This window comes from Mustela nigripes, chromosome 1 (genome assembly GCF_022355385.1).
Source record: "Mustela nigripes isolate SB6536 chromosome 1, MUSNIG.SB6536, whole genome shotgun sequence".
Lineage (NCBI taxonomy): Eukaryota > Metazoa > Chordata > Mammalia > Carnivora > Mustelidae > Mustela > Mustela nigripes.
This window is the reverse complement of record NC_081557.1, coordinates 124183708-124205148: the sequence shown is the minus strand read 5'-3', so window position 1 is coordinate 124205148 and position 21441 is coordinate 124183708. Positions and strand designations below refer to the sequence as shown.

Sequence of the window (21441 nt, the reverse complement as noted above, 5' to 3'; positions counted from 1 at the left end):
CCTTAACCTTTTTCTTTCTTTCTTTTTTTAAAATTTTTATTTATTTTAGAGAGAGAGTGTGGGAGTTGGGGAAGGGCAGGAGGAGAAGGAGAGAGGGAGAGGATACCAAGCAAACTTCTGAGTGGGGAGCCGAATATGGGGCTTAATCTCACGACCCTGAGATCATGACCTGAGCCAAAATCAGGAGTCCTAAGCCTAACTGACTGAGCCATCCAGGTGCCTGACACATCCAGGTGTCAGTAAAGATAGTTTATACAATGAAGATCTTCAAGACAGGGTTGTAGCTTCCTAGGCTGTCATATGCCAAATACTGTTTTAGTTTTCTGGGGCTTTTTTAGCAAGGTACCACAGACTTCTGGCTTAAAACAGCAGAAATTTATTCTTAACGGGTCTGGAGGCTAGCAGTCTGAAATCAAGTTGGCAGTAAGGCCATACTCTTTCTGAATGCTCTAGGGGCGAGTCTGTTTCCTGTCTCTCCTTTGGTGTTCCCTGGCTTGTGGGTGCATCACCCTGGTCTCTGTCTCAATCATCACATGGTGTTTTCCCTGTGTCTCTCTCTCCTAATAAAGTTAGAGAAGTCATATTGGGTTTAGGGCCTACCCTCCCCCGATATGATCTTGTCTTAACTTAAAGTCATATGCACAGGTACCAGTGGTTAGGACTTGAATATATCTCTTTGGAAAGTACACTTCAATCATAGAAACACCAGGACCCTCAAGTTCATTACATTTTTCTTTTAGTTTAACAAACTATTAAGGATAGGTAATTATTTTGTGTTCAAAATCCAAAGCTTTGGGGCGCCTGGGTGGCTCAGTGGGTTAAGCTGCTGCCTTCGGCTCAGGTCATGATCTCAGGGTCCTGGGATTGAGTCCCGCATTGGGCTCTCTGCTCAGCAGGGAGCCTGCTTCCTTCTCTCTCTCTCTGCCTGCCTCTCAGTGTACTTGTAATTTCTCTCTGTCAAATAAATAAATAAAATCTTTAAAAAAAAAAAAAAATCCAAAGCTTTGAGGAGTTTATTTATTTTGATAATTCTTCCTATCCCAATTTTCCGAGAAATCTAGTTTCCTTCTGCAGAGGCATCCAGTACTCAGATTCTTGTGTTTCCTTCCTGGGATACTTCACATATGCATGAAAATTACATATATATCCACAAACCAACTTTTCAAAAGTTCTAATAAGAATAAATGATTAAAAATCAGTCAGAAGAAAGATGTTCCCTCATTCCCGGTTAGTGAAACAAATACAGTCCTGAGAATTGGCCTGGGTAAAGAGTGGTCAGGGCCGTGCTTTCTTGGCATGCCCAGCAACAGTGTGCAGTGACATTGAGGGATCGTGTGGGTTATCGTTCCTAACAGATAGAATTGGAGCCATTAATCAACTGCTTGTGGCTAAGGTCTGTTGTTTGGACATTAGACTCCCCTAACATCTGGTGGCATCTTTTTTAAAGCAGGCAAAGGACCTAAGAGTATTAACTTATTTTGAATATTAACTTTGGAAGCCTAAAAATATGAAGTAGATACATGAAGGTCATGGGCAGAATTAAGATTTTTCTTAAATAAAATTCACTTTTTTTTTTTTTTTTTTTTAAGATTTTTTTTTTTAACTTGACAGAGATCACAAGTAGGTAGAGAGGCAGGCAGGGGGTGGGGGCGGGAAGCAGGCTCCCTGCTGAGCAGAGAGCCTGATGTGGGGCTCTATCCCAGGACTCTGGGATCATGACCTGAGCCAAAGGCAGAGGCTTTAATCCACTGAGCCACCCAGGCACCCCAAGTTCTCAGTTTTTTAATAGATTAAAAAAGAAACATTTTGGGGCACCTGGGTGGCTCAGTGGGTTAAGCCTGTGCCTTTGGCTCAGGTCATGATCCAAGTCCCGGGATTGAGCCCACGGGCTCTCTGCTCAGTACGGAGCCTGCTTCCCTCTCTCTCTCTGCCTGCTTCTCTGCCTACTTGTGATCTCACTCTAATAAATAAAGAATCTTTAAAAAAAAATGTTTTTTTTTCCCCTTGAACACAAAGATCCTCTAAAGAAAATACACATAGACTAGGAAGGGGCGGATTTTATACTTTTTTTTTTTTTTTTAAAGATTTTATTTATTTACTTGAGAGAGAGACAGTGAGAGAGAGCATGAATGAGGAGAAGGTCAGAGAGAGAAGCAGACTCGCCATGGAGCTGGGAGTCCGATGCGGGACTCGATCCCGGGACTCCAGGATCATGACCTGAGCCGAAGGCAGTCGTCCAACCAACTGAGCCACCCAGGCGTCCCGGATTTTATACTTTTATTTACCACAAACTCAACTTATGGCAAGTGTTTTGTGGTGTTGTAGCCAGTCTCCTAGGAATAGGTAAAATAATCAGACAGTTATGAAATGTCATTGTCTTCCTAGGATCTTTTTTATGTGTTAGCTATATACTGGATGTATAAAAACACTGGAGAGCAGAAGGCAGTGGATAATATATAGACACTAAGCTTCAAAGAATTTTTTTTTTTTTAAGATTTTATTTATTTATTTGACAGACAGAGATCACAAGTAGGCAGAGAGGCAGGCAGAGAGGGAGAGAGAGAGGGAAGCAGGCTCCCTGCGGAGCAGAGAGCCCGATGCGGGGCTCGATCCCAGGACCCTGAGATCATGACCTGAGCCGAAGGCAGCAGCCCAACCCACTGAGCCACCCAGGCGCCCCAGCTTCAAAGAATTTTTGACATTGTAATTGATAACATGGGAACCCACTTGGATTTGCAGTTAAGTGTGCCTTCTCCACTGTTGTTGTGAGAGTGAATTTTACTAGCATATGGAAACAAATTTAGAGATTCCTGATGACTAAATATTTGGAATAAGAGTTTCAAAAAAATCTAAAGTACGGAATTTTATAGCTAATAGTGTAATTAATTTAAGCCCACTACTTTATCTTGACTTTATTTCTTATATTTAACACATCAGTTTTAAAATCTTTTAGTTATAGAATAAAAGAACTGGGGCGCCTGGATGACTCAGTGGGTTAAAGCCTCTGCCTTTGGCTCAGTTCATGATCCCAGGGTCCTGGGATCGAGCCCCGAATCAGGCTCTCTGCTTGGCAGGGGGCCTGCTTTCCCACTTCTCTCTGCCTGCCTCTCTGCCTACATGTGATCTCTGTCAAATAAGTAAATAAAGTCTTAAAAAAAAAAGAATAAAAGTATTGTAATGTTGGGTCTGATGACTTTACCTCTCACTTTTTTTCATTTCTTAATGGTATTGGTCTCTGTCTTTGGAGATAATAAAATATATCAGTAACCAGTGCAGGATTGTCATGTATGCTTTCACTGCACAAGTGCTGAGAAAGAGTAATGTTGTTGTTGAATGTCTCTGCTCCAGCTGACTGCACATAGGAAAGATTTGGTTCTTGCTGTCTGATGGGTTAGGGTGAGGTAGACAGTTGGGGTGATGGGAGATGGTGGTGAGGTAGTGTTAGCTTTCCAGGAATGCCTGGCACTTGCTGAATCCTCTCAGGGGTCTGAGGAAGACTGGTCTAAGATTGTGAGGGTCCAGATTTGCTCCTCTCCTTTTTTTTCCCAACTGGGCTTGACATCTGCCCTGTTGGAGTTAGGGTGTGATTTTAAGTGGGACTACATGAGGACATGAAGTGGCTATTCTTTATTTTGGAGGTTTAAAAAAAAAAATCAGATGGTATCACTGTATCCTCACTTGTTTATTTTTAAAAAGACTTATTGATTTAGCTTTGTGGGGGGTGGCGCAGAGGGAGGAGAGAATCTCAGGCAGATTCCCCATTAAACTTGGAGCCTGCCTCTGGCTTGATCTCATGGCCCTGAGTTCTTGACCTGAGCTGAAATCAAGAATCTGATGCTTAACTGACTCTGCCACCTAGGTGGCCCCGTGTCATGTCTGGTATTGTGACCAGGTATTTTTCCTGTACGTTTGGATTTTCATTTTCCACTGTTGTGGAACTGTTAGACATTATAGAAGTATTATTCATACTGCCTATAATAGTTACAAGCCATATAAGCATTAGGGTTTTGGTATAGGCTGGTAAACTATTCATGAATTTCTTGTCATCCTTCTCAGACCAAAATTATATTGAGATGATGATGGCAGACTTATCTGCATGCAGTTCTTATCTAGTCTGGCGTATTTTAATTTTTATTCTTTCTAGCTTTCTATCTCTCTCGGCGGTATCATCAAAAAGCAGCACTGTGGGGGCGCCTGGGTGGCTCAGTGGTTAAGCCGCTGCCTTCGGCTCAGGTCGTGATCTCAGGGTCCTGGGATCGAGTCCCGCATCGGGCTCTCTGCTCAGCAGGGAGCCTGCTTCCTCCTCTCTCTCTCTCTCTGCCTGCCTCTCTGCCTACTTGTGATTTCTCTCTGTCAAATAAATAAATAAAATCTTTAAAAAAAAAAAAAAAAAAAAAAAAAAAAAAAAAAAAAAAAAGCAGCACTGTCTGCTTTGAATGTTGCCCTGAAGTATACAGAAAATGAGAGTGCTCTTGAGATCTAATCTAATAACTTTTCTTTTGAAAGTGAGTTATATGACAGTATTGGACTATGGCATAAAGAATATATATAGTACTTAAGTTTCTGCTCTAATGAAAAGGAAAAACATCTCAGTTACTTCTGTACCACTTGAAAGTGAGTTATATTTTCCTTTTCTTCTTTTTTTCTTGTCTTCCCCTATTGACTCTCATGTTGCCATAAGCTATAGGATCTTCCATTTACCGAACATGTATTAGGCCACCAAAAGTTCTATAATGTCACAGTGCAGCTAAATTAGTCAAATATTTGTATTGCAAAAAAAAAGTTCTTTTATTTTAGGTACTCCATACATTATGTCTTTTTTTTTTTTTTTTTCATGACGACAATGTTTTATTTGACAGAAAACCTGATCGTGAGAGAGCTGAGGATTTTGATCACACGAGTCGAGAATCTAACTATTTTGGCCTCTCCCCAGAAGAGCGCAGAGAGAAGCAAGCTATAGAAGAATCTCGTTTACTCTATGAGATTCAGAACAGAGATGAACAGGCCTTCCCAGCCCTTTCCGTATGTATAAGAAGAGATTTTGAATGTTGTTCACAAACCTTTCCTTAATATAGTGTTTATATTAAACTATAGTTTCTAATGATAGACTGGTAATTTTTTTTAAAAAGATTTTATTTATTTATTTATTTGTCAGAGAGAGAGAGAGAGAGAGAGAGGGAGGGAGAACACAAGCAGGCAGAGCAGCAGGCAGAGGCAGAGAGAGAAGCAGGCTCCCTGCTGAGCAAGGAGCCTGATGCGGGACTTGATCCCAGGACCCTGGGATCATGACCTGAGCCGAAGGCAGCAGCTTAACCAACTGAGCCACCCAAGCATCCCTAGACTGGTAATTTTTAAACTGAAAGGTACTTTAAAGATCATGTAGTTGCCCCTCATTTTCATGTTTTTCATGAGGACGATGAGGTTTGAAGATAGTACTTGTTGGCAGAGTTGAGGCAAGTAAATTGGTTAGCTTACTAGTTTAGTATTTTCTCTTGAGCCAAAAAAAATACATATATTTTGTTAGCTAAAGTTATGCAATAGAGGTTCATATTCAGTAACAGGATACGTCTATAAAATCAGGAAACTCTTTTTAGTGTCCTTTACTAAACCCACTAGGACCCAGTTTATAGATATAGAAAGAATTGTCATTCAGGATGTTTGCTGTGAGAGGTGGTAATCCATGTAATCCTGTGGCTTTGCCCTTGCTCTGTGTGTCAGATGGCAGGCCATGATGGATACTTCTCTGATGAAAGAAATGGTGTCTACCCTTGGGTCTCTTAATTCTATGGGGGGAGTCAGAAGGGAAAACTATTCTCATGTAAAATGAGGTAACTAACTCAGTTTGGGGCACTGAGGGCCCCTGTGCCTGCGATCTTTCAAATATTGGTAAGTGTACCAAGTACCACGTGATTCAGAGTGGTGGACACGTTTTCTTAACAGTGGATTAAACAAAATGTAATGCTACCAGGTATACCAGTATAAAATATTAAAGCACTATGTACTCAATTCTCTATCCTCTTACCTCTGTGGAATCCTTTAGAGGTGTGAGATGTTCAGTTGAAACCACTGATCTGGAATAGTAGTTCAGTCTGGCCACAGAGGTTGGAGCTTATGAATTATTGGAAGATGTGCCCAAATCCATGTGCATTATGCTAAGTATATTTGTCTCTATATGATAGATGTTATTTTCCCATAACATAATGTTTAGATAATAAAAAAGTACAAATCATTTACACTTGTATCCTAGCTTTTGTCCTTTTGTTGTTGTTATTGTAAAATATAACTAGTGTATGTGAATGGTAAAAGTGGTAGTGAATGGTAAAAATACCACTAGTGTAATGTGGGAATAAATTGAGATTTTTTGATGGTTATCACACGTAACATTTTTAGACCTGTCTTGGACTTGGTAGTGACTTAGGTCTGTCTTCTAGCAAATTCCTGTCACAGAGGGCTGAGTTCTTCTCAGCTGTGTGCAACTCATAGAGAGCTAGAGAAGGAAAGGACTTTTAGAGATAGTTTAACTTAGAAACCTGACTTGGTCCCTTTGTTTCACCAGTTAGAAGGTTAGATCTCATGCAGAGCTTAAGGGTTTGCTGATGGTCAGCATTTCAGTGAGAAGAATCCTGGTACACTGTATCTGCTAATTTGACTTTGGGTATTTTTTCCATCACAAAGGTCTGGCCCTATAATGGGCTTTTGAAGATTTGTGTGAAGTGTGGTGTCCTTGGTGCAAAGAACACAAGTGTAATAAGTTGGAAGGTGAAGGTTTAGTCAGGGTGGCTTCCTGAAGAAGGGTTATGAAGAAGTCACTCTACTAATTTAGGCTAAAGGTCTGATTGCCTAATATTTTTGACTTATTAATAAGCATATTGCTATAGACTATATAATTAAACAGGAACCCTATGTCCAATTTTTTATAGTTCTGGAAGTATAAAGACATCAGGCTATGAATTTTGATATTTTTAATCAGATATGTGAAAAATAAGATGAATTTTAGGACTTTTGTTCATAACATTTGTGGGTAGATCTTTAAAACAAAGTATTGGATTTTTGTTCATTTTAAGAGCTCGTCAGTCAGTCAGTCAACTTCTCAGAGTAGCAACCCATGTGTCCAGAGAAAATCATCACACGTAAGTGACAGAAAAGGAAGCAGGCGGAGAATGGATACTGAAGAACGGAAAGATAAAGGTATGTTATTTCAGCATTTGAAAGCAGATGCTAGAGCTCTGTGTCTGGTTTAAAGTCATAGGCTGGGAAAGAGCCCTTTCTAAATCATTAAGTAGTGTAACAGGCACATATCTCACTTGCAGAGAAACATTGACACAGGCTAAAAGCATGTTAAATGTTACCCTGAAAACTACATTTTTCATTGACTAAACACAGTTCAAATAGTACTTTAGCCTTTGTCTTCATATTTTGTTGTTCTAACCTCAGACCTATCTACTGGCTGATACTGTCTTTTTTTTAATCTTGACCTGTTACAGACTCTGTTCATGGGCATATTCATTTGGATAAAAAACCTGAGCCAAGCACACTGGAGGTAAATGTTTTAAATAATAATTATATCTCCCTCCCGCCCTAAACATGATAAAATAGCAGGAAGGAGGAGAAGCTGGAGATTATTTCATCATTTCATAACTAAGTATTACAGAAGTAGAAAAGCAGAAAAGTGGGAAAAGATGATGGTACTTGAGAATTCACTCACAAATTATAACCCATATCTTTGTGATGACCTATCTGAATCAGTGGGAAGTAGCTTTTACTTTCCATTATTCTATAGTAGATTGAGATTTTTAAAGATTTTTGAAACCACATTCCCAGTAAAAACTTCCCAGCAGTTTGGTATGATCAAGATGTGCAGGCCAACTTACCTGTTGAAGACCAGATATAATTGAAAAAATACTTAGTCCTGAGAGGGTTCAGTCAGGTACAGGTGGGGTGTATAGGCAACTACGTATACCACTGTATAGGCAGCCTTGATTATTCTAGAATGTGGGTTTTGGGTTTTTTTTTAAGATTTTATTTATTTATTTGATAGAGATCACAAGTAAGCAGAGCAGCCTCTAGAGAGAGAGGGGGAAGGAGGCTCCCTACTGAGCAGAGAGCCTGATGCAGGGCTTGATTCCAGGAACCTGAGATGATGATATGAGCTGAAGGCAGAGGCTTAACCCACTGAGCCATCCAGGTGCTGCCTAGAATGTGGTCTTTGAAATATAAAATTTCATTTTTTTTGTTTCCAAAGAATGTTAGTGATGATAAATGTGCAAGAGTTTCATCACCATCAAAGTCAAAGAAATTAGAGTGCCCACCTGTAGAGCAAGTAAGTGCATTGTTATATTTGACATCTAATGCTTCATTCTCTGGGTTTCTTTCTTTCTTTCTTTCTTTCTTTTTTTTTAAGATTTTATTTATTTATTTGTCAGAGAGAGAGAGCAAGAGTGAGCACAGGCAGACAGAGTGGCAGGCAGAGTCAGAGGGAGAAGCAGGCTCCCTGCGGAGCAAGGAGCCCGATGTGGGACTCGATCCCAGGACGCTGGGATCATGACCTGAGCCGAAGGCAGCTGCTTAACCAACTGAGCCACCCAGGTGTCCCCATTCTCTGGGTTTCTTATGTCTTTAAAAAATGATCTAAAAACAAAATGGGAAGTAGCTTCATAATTTGGGTGTGGTTGTGATTAGTCTATAATTTTTTGTTGTGTATTTAGAATGTTTGCAGTTTCTGTGGATTTTTTGTTGTTGTTTCTAAATAATCCTAAGCCCAGTGTGGGTTTCATACTCAGAACCCTGACATCAACCCCTCATGCTCTACTGACTGAGCCAGCCAGGTGCTTCTGTGGAATGTTAATTTTTATAACCCCATTTTTTGGATCTGGAAGCCATACTTCTGAATTGATCTCGAATAAGTTTGTATTTGGTATCTTGTGTTACCTTTGTGGTGGGTTGGCTTGGCTTGAAAATCAGGTTTTTGAAGGGAAATTACAAATTTCTGCTTTATTTCGAAACTTTAAAGAGTTGTTTGAATCTTTAACAGTTATTTCGTAGAAGGGAGGGAATGATTTTAGAGGTTAGAAAAATAGACACTTAGAAATCAGTACCATCAATTTACAGATGTAATGAAGAAGGAACTTGAGTTCTCTTAGATGTTTTGGTTCTCAGTCTAATATAGGAGTACAATTCTTAGTCTTTCCTTGCTTTTCAGTTAACATCCTTCATGTCATTTGGAGACCAGTTTAGGGTATGTCTTTGTATGAGGAGCAATTGAAAATAACTCATGAATTTCAAAATGATTTCAGTGGCTTTTGCATTCTTTCCTTAAAAGCATAATGTTCAGGTTGTTTTAGAGTTTGTTTTTATCTCTTCCACTGTCTTTTGTGACTTGGTAGGTAATCCCTGGTTAGGATCAAATTTGTTTGTGTGGAATTTTTAGCTACTGTTTTTCTTTCATTTCTAGGATCAGAAAGAACGTTTATATAGAAACTATCGTTATGTAAAAGGTGACTGAGGATACATTTGGTGTTAAAATTAGTGTTAAGCAAAATGAATTCTTGTCTTTTTCCACCCCACCCCACACTCCCCGAAGAAGCCAGCAGAGCACGTGTCTTTGTCAAATCCAGCTCCCCTTCTAGTTTCTCCAGAGGTACATCTTACTCCTGCGGTGCCTTCTTTACCAGCCACTGTGCCAGCCTGGCCAAGTGAACCTACAACTTTTGGACCAACAGGTTAGATAAGAATTAAAAAATTCCTTGAATCAACCAACAAAAGCCTTCCAAGTCAGTGACTTCAAGTTTTTTAAAATTATTATTATTTAATGTTTTATTTTACTTTTTAAAGTAATCTCTACACCCAGCATGGGTTTGAACTCCCAACCTGAAGATCAAGAATTGCATGCTCTATTACCGACTGAGACTGAGCCAGCCAGTCGCCCCAGGGATTTCAAATTCTTCATAGCTTGAACTCAGAGCAGGGGTAGTTGTGCAGAGCCTCACAGGTTTTTTGTGATCCTCTGCTCTGCTTCCAGTGTGAGAGGGCCAGTTTTAGTTTGGTATTCATTTGAGATATACCCTCCAGAATCTCAGGAGGGAGATGTTTGAGCTGGTTGTCTCATTGGTTGCTTTTGTCACCCAGCACTGACACCACAGTTTGCATTTCCCATCCACCGGCTCTGTATACCTCCCCCTGCCTCAGCCATTGGACCTTTTGTCTGGCTCTGTCTTGTTCATGTTTGTAAGAGCTATGAGTAGAAGATAGTGATTCCAAGCTTGTTTCCTGAGCTCATTTCCTTCTTATGTGTCTAAGAAGGTTCTTAGTTGATAAAAGGTACTTCTTTAGGTTTTTTTTATATACTGTTTTATCAGCTATATCAGTTGTACAGCATTTTTTTTTAACCTCTTAGCTTAATGAAACCTTAACATTTGTGAGGAGAAATGGTTTCACCTTTTTATAGTTTGTGCTTCCTTTCTCTCTTTTGTAGGTGTCCCTGCTCAAATTCCTGTTTTGTCAGTGACACAGACTCTGACCACTGGACCTGATTCTGCTGTGTCCCAAGCTCATTTAACACCCTCCCCAGTTCCTGTGTCAATACAGGCAGTTAACCAGCCCTTGATGCCTTTGCCTCAGACATTGAGCCTTTACCAAGACCCACTCTACCCTGGGTTTCCTTACAATGAAAAGGGAGATCGAGCCATTGCACCACCTTATTCACTGTGTCACACTGGGGAGGACCTGCCTAAAGGTGAGATCCTTCTCTAAGTTCCGCTTGATTTTATTTATCAAATACTGATGGGGTTTCAGGGAGAAATATGAATAGAAGTCAGAGGTTATATTACTGAGTAAGCCGAAGAACTGACTTCGAGAAGAAAAGAGATTTGGCTGTCATTTACTTTCTTGTTTCAGCTTTTGTTTGATTAGAATATGTTTTTTCTCTGTTTAGTAACTGTCCCTCCCTTGTGTCTTTTTTTTTTTTTTTTTTTTCCAAAACAGCCTAAAACCATTTTGAATTAAATCTTAATGATGTCACTAAGTAGGTAACCTCAACATTCCTGAGTTTTCTCATCACTGGACTGGGTTTTGAAACTCTTACTGTTCATTCATGAAAAAATGATAAGAAAAGAATTACATAACTATATATACATATATATTTTTTAAGAGATACTATTATTTGACACAATGAGAGAGGGAACATAAGTAGAGGGAGTGGGAGAGGGAGTAGTAGACTTTCCGCTGAGCAAGGAGCCTGACGTGGGGCTCAATCCCAGGATACTAGGATCCTGACCTGAGCTGAATGCAGATGCTTGATAACTGAGCCACCCAGGCACCCAACAATATATATTTAATAAGAATTTTTTTTTAATTTGCTTTTTTTTTTTTTTTCTTAAAGGAATTTCAGTTTGCAAAGTTTGCTAGCTGTAGAAAAATTGAAGAATGTGCTCTGACTGTATGCTCTTTACCTGGATTTTTGTGGCTAATTTTGTTAGTGGTTTGATGCTTGAGTCTGTGGATAACTGGTTAATGTCCAATGAATACCTACTAATCTTTTGTTACTAATAAGTTAGATGTATGTTGATTTTACCCATAAGGCCCAACATTTTTATTTCATAATTTTTAAAACCCCACAGAGTTAAAAATAAGATGAACACCTGAGCTTCCTTCACACAAAAAAATTAACAGATAAAAATCTCAGTTTAAGCCATTTTCGGACTTAGATATTAGCATAGAGAAAGCCTGTTGAGCCTGGAATTCCTCAATAGTAACAGCTTGGTTTTGGTTATATTACAGTTTTTCGTCTATGTTTTATATCACCGGCTACAGAAAACATTTCAGTAGGCAAAATTGTGTTTAGAGCTATATATTGTTTAAGGATAGTGGGCCAGGGGAACCTTTTTGAATGTATAATTTTAATGAGTGATTATTATGTTATTTATTTTTAGATAAGAACATTCTTCGATTCTTCTTTAATCTTGGTGTAAAGGTATTTATATTTTATCATTTTAAAGTTATCTTTAAGTTAATACTGTTTTAAATTGTCAATATTTAAATCTTAACTTTTATCTTGTCAGTGAATAACCTAAGGTTTACCAAAACACATTTTAAGAACTAGGATTTTTCAGTACTGTACAGTTTCTTTTTAGTGGGGGTTGAGGCTCCAGTATTTGCCTGCTTTTCCTTTTAACTGGCAGTGGTTAACTTTGTGAGTATATTCAGGAAATAGTCCCCGTCCCCTGGGCATCCTGGTGAAAAAGCCTTCATTGAGGAATTCTGTGAAAGATCTGGGTTTGAAATTCTGTTCCATCACTGTTTTAGGTGTATATCCCTGGGCAAGTCATTTAATGTATCTTAGCCTAGCGTTTTTCATTTGTGTTATGTGGATAATATTCTTCCATCTGCCTCATTTATTGAGAGGATCAAAGGGAAGAACTTAGGAAAGTTCTGCAGTGGAAGGTGGTGTGTTCACTAGCAGAGCAGAGCTATCCTTTGGGAAGTGGTCAGCCTAGGCTGGAGAACTCTATTTCCTTGTCAGTGGTGGATTATCTCCTGTTTTGGATTAATTTCTATGGGTTTTAGACCATTAAAATATCAAGTGAAGTGCCCTACTGTAGTCTACTGGTAATTTCATCAAAGGTCATTCGGTTAATTTTATTGTCTACAGTATTCATTGTTTGTTTTATATTTAACTAGTTAATGTTGACTTTAGCCAATTGGTTAGTTTGCCAATTAACTGGTAAATTTTTCTTTTTGTTTGGAGTTTAGCTGGCCCTTTGTAGGGGGTAAGATTTGCTTTATTTTCAGTATTTCCCTTCTGACTGGAGGTATAACTTTATTTTTTATCTTATTTTTTTTTAAGATTTTATTTATTTATTTGACACACAGCAAGAGAGGGAACACAAGCAGGGGAGAGAGAGAAGCAGGCTTCCTGCTGAACAGGGAGCCTGACACGGGGCTTTTTCCTGGGACTCGGGGATCATGACCTGAGCCACCCAGGCGCCCCTGGAGGTCTAACTTTCGTCTGTGCAGTTGGAATACTCTTAGGGCTCCTGAACCTGTAGAGGCCTGACATTGGGATCATCTACTTCTATACCATTGTTTTTTTGGTAGAACAGAAAGGTCCAGACCAATTAACTAGTTGACATGGGGTCATGTAATGAGTTAGTGGTAGAGCCAGAACATGAATGTAGGTTAAGCTAGAGAGCCAGTGATTGAGATGTTTATTCAAAGCTGGAGGCTCAAGTACTTGATGGTGGTTGTTTCTGGGACCTGTATCATCCAGAATTGTTTCCATGCAATTATATCCAAAGGATGGAATTAGTGATCCTGATAATCATTGTTTGAGTTCATCATATTGTCTCCTGTCACTTTAATACCAGGACCTTTGGTTGGTTTCAGGATAGGAAAAAAGAATGGAATCTTAGAGCAGTGACTTAATTTTGTAATTCCTTTTCATGTTACATATCACAGTGATGATACAGTTTTGTCAGGTATGGGGAACTTGAAGCACACGTCTGAACTTCTACCCCTCCCCCCTCTTTTGCTAATGTAACTGTTTTTTCTGTCTTTTAGGCATATAGTTGTCCTATGTGGGCCCCGCATTCTTATCTGTACCCTTTGCACCAGGCCTACCTGGCAGCCTGCAGGATGTACCCAAAAGTCTCTGTCCCTGTGTATCCTCCAAATCCTTGGTTCCAGGAAGCTCCTTCTGCTCAAAATGAAAGTGATTGTACCTGTACCGATGCACACTTTCCTATGCAGACTGAGGCCAGTGTTAATGGTCAGATGCCACAGGCAGAGATTGGACCGCCAACATTTTCTTCACCTCTGGTTATCCCTCCATCTCAGGTGTCTGAAAGTCAAGGACCGTTGTCTTACCAGGCTGATATTGAATCTGAAAACCCTGGGCAGCTTCTTCATGCTGAATACGAAGAGTCACTAGGTGGCAAGAACATGTTCCCGCAACCGTCCTTTGGACCGAATCCATTCTTAGGCCCAGTTCCCATTGCACCTCCTTTCTTTCCTCACGTTTGGTATGGGTACCCTTTCCAGGGATTTATAGAAAATCCAGTAATGCGGCAGAATATTGTTCTGCCCTCTGATGAGAAAGAATTGGATCTGCCCCTGGAAAATCTGGATCTGTCTAAAGAATGTGGTTCAGTTTCCACAGTGGATGAGTTTCAGGAGGCCAGAGGTGAAGGTGCACATTCTCTCCCTGAAACAAGTGTAAGCAAGCATGAAGGCCGGGCAGAGCAGGCGTCCCAGACACCCAAGGCAGATATGGCATTGGCTTCCATCCCTCCTGTAGTAGAGGAAAAGGCCCATCTTCCCACTCAGATTCTAAATAGAGAGCGAGAAACTGTGCCTGTTGAACTTGAGCCTAAAAAGACCATTCCAAGTCTGAAAGAAAAATCAGAAAAAGTCAAAGATCCTAAGACTGCTGCTGATGTGGTCAGTGGGGCCAACTCTGTAGACAGCAGAGTGCAAAGACCAAAAGAAGAGAGTTCGGAAGATGAAAACGAAGTGTCTAATATTCTGAGAAGCGGTCGATCCAAGCAGTTTTATAATCAGACTTACGGAGGCAGGAAGTACAAAAGTGATTGGGGCTCTTCTGGTAGAGGAGGATATCAGCATGCAAGAGGTGAGGAGTCCTGGAAAGGGCAGCCAAGCAGAAGCCGAGATGAAGGATATCAGTACCATCGAAATGCCCGAGGACGGCCTTACCGCGGGGATAGGAGGAGATCGGGGATGGGAGATGGCCATCGTGGGCAAAACACTTGATGGTTGTCGCTGTGGTATTTTAGAGCAGAAACCTCTTCTTAAGTGGAATGTTTCTGAAGGCTTTAAGAAAATACATTAAAATAAAACCCAAATTCGAACTATCTCCTCCCCTCCCCCTTGACCCTCACTCCCATCCTGGACAACAGATTTTGGATATGTGTTCAAGGGGCAAGTGAATTCCTGGCATTGCCATTTTTCTTTGTTCACAATCTGTTTATCAGGTAACTGCCCCCATAAAAAGTAGAAAATAAGTTTGTTAAAGTATTTTTTATAAACAGCTTAATATAAAACTTAGATTTAGTGTTTGGTTTTTTTCCTTATATAAGTTTAATTTTAAATGTTGGAAATGTGTGCTTTATAGTGTTTACTAAAGGTGACAAGAAAAATACCATTTGACACACTATAGATTCCAAAACATAACATTGCACCAAATAGAAACATATATTTTATTATGCAATGCCTTAGTCATAAACTGGGCTCAAATAATTCTTAGCCTAAAACACTGTTGTCTTTTGAAATGCTTCCAACCCAAAGGCCTTTCATCTCAATATCTGTCAAACTTGAATAATGTCTTCTCTTTAATATTACACATAAGGCAGCCTATTAACCTGTGTCTTAGAAATGTTGTATATAGTTCTTTTAATATTCATAGGGTATATTTTTGAATTTTGGTGAGTATTTGTTGAACTTGAGATCGCATACAAGACAAGACGTTTAAGAAATAATAGGAAATCTAATGAAATGGCTGTTTCCACCAAGAATTCCTAGCACTGGTGTAAATATCATGGTGCCTACTTGAAAGAAATGTAGATGCTATGCATTTTGAAAATAATCTGCATCTGTTAAAACTGCAGAAGTTTTTTAATGCCACTTTAACACTAATGCACTGACAGATTTAAATATTTTGAGAAGAAATGTTAAAAATTTTTAGCTTGACAGGTTTCTATGGAGTTACTGTGTTTTGTTTTTCTCTTTGCACCATTGGTTATGTGTATCACTTTACATTTGCATGTTCAACTTGTCACTCGCCTGGAACTATTGTACAAAAACAGGATGATTGTGATTTCTAGTTCTTTTCTAGAGGATGCTGCTAGAAACAGGTTGCTTTGCAGTTTATGGCTTGTTTACCCTTTCGGTAACCTAGCTCTTCTGATCCTGCTTCTTTTCCGTCTTTGCAGTATTCACAGAAATTCCCTTTGCATGTTGCACTCTCAGTTGGAGATTTAACTCTGAAGCAACACAGTATTCACGCCTCTGTGTTACTCTATAAAAATAACTGTAGCTTATGGTTCTTATTTGTACATACCAATGTGAAAAATCTACCCTTTTTCTTATGTTCTCTTTTGATCAGGAAGTTTGAGTGCTATGCAAAATAATGTAGTAATTTCTCTTTGCATGCCATGTGTAATATACCTAGCCAAAAATAGATTTTGTTTTTTAAAGGCAAATACAATTCACTTGAATTTGACAAACTGAAGCAGATGAGTTTTCTGGGTTCTTTGATTACCCACAGGAATGTTTGGATGCCAGCTAGGCTCAGTTGAATCTCCACTGTACTGTAATAATGGTTATTTACCTCTGTGTTGTTTTAATTACCTAATGTCTGTGTAACTGCTGATTTAGAAGTGATTAGCATTTAGATGTTTTGTAACATAGGATTTTAGAGAGCACTTTGAAAGATAACATTTTTATTATGATGGTGCTAGGTAAAAATTTGTAAAGATGGATGGGTGTGTAGAAAAAAAATTTGAGGGTACTTGTTGAAGTTTCTTTTGTCACCTTCTAAGCAAGAACAATTGGGGAAGGTACTGCTGAAGCCATTTTGTTTTCTTAGTTAACATCAACAGTTGTTAATGGAATGAGAAGATTGCATAGGGTCCCTCCACTTTCAGCTAATGCTTTTTAGTGTCACATTAGCTTATCTGATAATTTTTATGAAAACACATTTAGATACAATGATCAGATTTAAAAGTTCAATAGAAGTTTGATCTCAGGAGTCCAAAAAAAATTGCTCTTTCCAGTGTCTTTCATTTTATTGACTGAGATTTGAATCTCACTTTCTTCTGGAAATGTCTAAAATGTGGGTAGGGAAGAATACTGTTCATTTCTTCACTGTCACTCTGTCTTACCTCAGTTGAGTAGCAGAATACTCTCTAGTTCCTGCAGGAAATACTGATTTGCTTCCTGTTTCCCAAATCTTACCTCCAGGACATGATGGAAACAGTGCTGAAAGAGAACGTTAGCAGATTATACTTTACGCAGTGACCTCTGGAATAAAAGAACTCTGACTTTTGATAATTAGTTTTAAAATTATTAGTTTTTCATTAAGGTCAGTTTTATTTTTTTTTTTTTCCTTTAGTTTTGTTTTAAATGTATTATTAGTGCAGGGGATTTTGCCTTATGCTGAGGTCAAACTAGGGCCACGCAAGCTTTTGTCCTTCATTTTAACTGAGTCATAAGGTATGTTGACATGAGATATAATGTTTCTATATAAGAGAAAAACAGAAGCTTAGAAGTGAGAATCATTTGTCTTTTGAGTTAGAAATTATGGAAATTCACTGTAATAAGATTACTCACATTTTGAAGAACACAGATGTTAAGAACGACCAAAGCTCACCTGTTCATTTTTGTTAGTTGTTTTTGCTGAACTTGGTCCCTGTCCCTTCCTTTTTAGTATCGTGTGCATTTCTCTTCAAGTCTAGTTTCCTCTCAGTTACATCTTCAGCTCTTGTTCCATGTACTCATTGGCAGTAGGACGCTAGCATCTGTGCAGTCCTCATCTTGTTTCCTGTTAACCCGTATGTTCATTTTCATGGCTGACCTAAATTCAGACCCTGTCTCGACCTGGCAGGAGTAGGTCTTCCCAAACCACGATGTTGATAACAGCTTATTTGATGCAAACTATGTATATTCTTGCAGTGTGTTTCCTTTGTGACTCAAGGTTGAATTAAAATGCCTGTGAACTGCAAACTTGCTTATGATTGACTTGGTGCAATAAAGTTCCTTTCTAACCATTTCTGGTTTAGAAAACATTCAGCCATCCTAGAAACTAGCAATATTTATTTATGCCTCATTTATTTTACCTTTGGTTTTAGATGAGGTAACCTTAGACTTTCACTTATGGGTACTAAGCAAGGTCCATTTTAGTGTAGCTGAAGAGAATGCATATTTGGCTACACAATTTCTGTTTACTGTATTTTGCTTCCTATTTAATGTCTAAGTGTTTTTGTTTAAAATCTTAGTAATGGCTCAGTTCCAGTATGTCAGTTTCAGAAAACTAAGGTTTTGCTACAAGTATCAGCCATTTACTTTCCCACTAATTGGGATTTCCCACTAACTGGGAATTTTTTTCCCCCCTGAGATGTAAGTTTTAGAAAAATCTTAGAAGAGGGGTGGGTGCATGTCTTAATGCTGGGAAACAGCAACTTTGGGGTTGAATTTACTTGAATGGATTAAAAAATTGCATTGTTACAGAGCTAGAAGAAAATTTATGTATGAAAAATGATAATAGCCTTACACTGAGTACAAATAATACTTAAAAGCATGTGAAGATGTGATCATTTGTGATGTTACTTGTAAAAAAAAGTATATATACATATCTTTTGAAGTGTTGAAAGGAAAATAGTACTTTATATTCTTTATCATATCACTTTTTGTAAGTGTTGAATATATTCCTGTTTATTTTTCTATGTTCTGTTTTGTAGCCTTAAGAAGTGTTTCAAACATATCTGAATGTATAAAATAAGAGTAAATGCCCTACATGGTGTGATGCTGCATTATATATAAAACTGTGTGCATATATTAAATTTTGTCTCTTGATTCTGCTTGTGATTCTTTGGTTTCAGGGCTAACCGAGTAATATAGCATATTAATCTTAAGAGGAGTTTTAGTAAGCATCTAAGAACAAGAGATGATTTCCATGGTTTCTATTCAGTCAGAAGACAATTCTAGTATATGCAGCTAAAAATTATGTGGGATGATTTGTAATCTATAGGGTAGGTACGGTTATTTTCCCTACTGAATATATATAAAACTGAGATAGGCCAAGTAGTTTAATTTAACTAAGGGGGTAGCTAATAAGTGGTAGCTCTCAGTGGTTTTAGAACTAGTGCTCTCTACCATTTTTCCAGCATTCACAAAATGAAATGAGATGTGTAGACTAAGAATAATTTACAGATTAAATGATGTTTTTTATTTTATTTTTTATTTTTTTTTTTTTTTAAAGATTTTATTTATTAATTTGACAGAGAGAAATCACAAGTAGACGGAGAGGCAGGCAGAGAGAGAGAGAGAGAGGGAAGCAGGCTCTCCGCTGAGCAGAGAGCCCGATGCGGGACTCGATCCCAGGACTCTGAGATCATGACCCGAGCCGAAGGCAGCGGCTTAACCCACTGAGCCACCCAGGCGCCCCTAAATGATGTTTTTTAAAGTTAGTATTCAGTACAGGCATATTTTATGCTGCTTTGCTTTATTGTCCTTTGCAGATACTAATTTTACAAATACAACATTTGTGACTTGCACTGAGCAAGTCTCTTGATGCCATTTTTTCCAGCATTTGCTCACTCTGTCACATTTTTGGTAATTGCAATATTTCAAGCTGTTTCATTATAATTGTTGGGGTGAACTGATGGTTAGTATCTTTTAGCAATAAAATATATATACATTTTTTTAAAATTGTTATTTATTTATTTGACAGGCAGAGATCACAAGTAGGCAGAGAGGCAGGCAGAGAGAGAGAGGAGGAAGCAGGCTCCCTGCTGAGCAGAGAGCCCGATGCGGGGCTCAATCCCAGGACCCCGGGATCCTGACCCGAGCCAAAGGCAGAGGCTTTAACCCACTGAGCCACCCAGGAGCCCCTATATACATTTTTAAAAAAGATTTTATTTGAGAGAGAGCACAAGCAGAATGAAGGTCAGAGGGAGAAATAGACTCCTGCTGAACAGGGAGCCCAATGTCGGACTCGATCCTGGCACTCCAGGATCATGACCTGAGCAGATGCTTAATGACTGAGCCACCCAGGCGCCCAGCAATAAAATATTTTTAAGTTAAGGTTACGTGTATTGTCTTTAGACATAATGCTATTACTGCACACTTGTAGTGTAAACATTTATATGCAATGGGAAACCAAAGAAATTGATTACCTTAAGATCCACAGTATCGCTGAGGTTTATTTACCTCTATTACTTGTCTAATGAAGAAAGATAAATCATTCAAAAGTTTTACTTGAAAACTGAAGTAGCAGGTACATTTTAGCACTTTGAAAATCCAAGTTCCTTAATGCTGTGTAATCTTATTATATGGACTTTGTCTTAAGAATGGCTTACCCGGGAAGGAGAGCCTGAAAGAAAGGCTTTCTTTTCAGTACAAGTGTTTGGTGGAGGTGATCTGGGAACAGGCGGCAAGCTGGGAATGTTAAGTTGGTGTTAGACATGGAAGCTAGTTGTTTGGGATTGCCCAAGTAGGTGAGTGAAGTATCGCAGAACCTTGGAATGTAGGGAAAGGAAGAGACGGGAAGCATTTCGCTGTTAGGGATGTGAGTGCCACGGTCTTCCCCACGTAGTCAGTAGAGAAGCTGTGGAGTATGAGAAAAGAAGGGTGTCTTGGTAGAGCCCTTTCACGATAGGTCACTTGAAGTGGATGGGATAAAAGGTGAAACCAAGTGACAGAAGTGTTCTGTATAGTTTCCCTTAAAGCTTTCTATAATTAGGGCTTGCTTTCCACTTTGAGTATTTGTTTGTCTAGGGAATAGTATGAGACTACTACAGCAGGAGGTTAAATAGCTTCCTTGCATAAACCTTAAATTTATAAAGCTCTTAAAGTGTGAATCATGCATTCATCAGAATGGCGAAGCTACAAACATTGGTTATAAAAAAGCATTTTTTAGATCTGACTTTATTAGAAGTTGGAGCTTCACATCCCATCTTTTTTTTTTTTTTTTTTTTTTTTTTAAGATTTTACTTATTTATTTGACAGAGGATCACAAGCAGTCAGAGAGGCAGGCAGAGAGAGAGGGGGAAGCAGGCTCCCTGCCCAGCAGAGAGCCTGATGTGGGGCTCAATCCCAGGACCTTGGGATCATGACCTGAGCCAAAGGCAGAGGCTTACCCCACTGAGCCACCCAGGGGCCCCACAAAGCCCATCCTTTTTAAATACATACCATACCTGTGATTTTATTTCCCACTTAAGGAAAAAAAAAACCCTAGATCAAAGATGTAAATACAGATGAACAGTGTGATTCTCATGACCTCCTAGCCCTTTTAATATTTTACTTAACTGTCAGCAAAAATTCTGTGTAGTAAGCTAATTTTTTTTTTTAAATGAAGACTGGCTTTGGACTAACCACCTACTTATGGAGTAGAAAACAACTAGTACACCTAGGGATGTACATATTACTATGTAACTTCTTGCGTTATTTCTTGTGAATTCTGAATTAGAAGTCAGTAAAAGCATTTAAGTCCTTCGTAATTTTATAAGGCATATGTAATTGTTTGGTATATTCACATATTAGGGCCAAAAATGGAGACCAGAAACTGGAGGTACAGACTCTTAAAAGTGGCACAAGACTGCAGCCCGTGAAAAGGGATGGATGGACATGGTTGAGTCTGATTAGCTGAGAACTGTGTAGGTCTGAGCGAGACTAGGGCACATGCAAGGTTGGAGGCTGGAACTAACACATTTG

General features: G+C 38.9%; 1 protein-coding gene across 3 annotated transcripts in view; it reads left to right on the top strand.

Annotated features, from left to right (window-relative positions):
- OTUD4 (OTU deubiquitinase 4) overlaps positions 1-18582 on the top strand; it is a 47575-nt gene extending 28993 nt beyond the window's left edge. For 2 of the 3 annotated variants that reach the window (XM_059373151.1, XM_059373143.1), the window contains exons 14-21: positions 4860-5022; positions 7065-7188; positions 7485-7540; positions 8243-8320; positions 9581-9719; positions 10472-10732; positions 11928-11968; positions 13555-18582. In XM_059373151.1, coding sequence (XP_059229134.1) covers positions 4860-5022; positions 7065-7188; positions 7485-7540; positions 8243-8320; positions 9581-9719; positions 10472-10732; positions 11928-11968; positions 13555-14763 — 2071 coding nt within the window. In that variant the 3' untranslated portion in view covers positions 14764-18582. The remainder of the gene's footprint in view (positions 1-4859; positions 5023-7064; positions 7189-7484; positions 7541-8242; positions 8321-9580; positions 9720-10471; positions 10733-11927; positions 11969-13554) is intronic. The other variant, XM_059373155.1, reaches the window with a different exon arrangement.
- The last annotated feature ends 2859 nt before the right edge of the window (positions 18583-21441 follow it).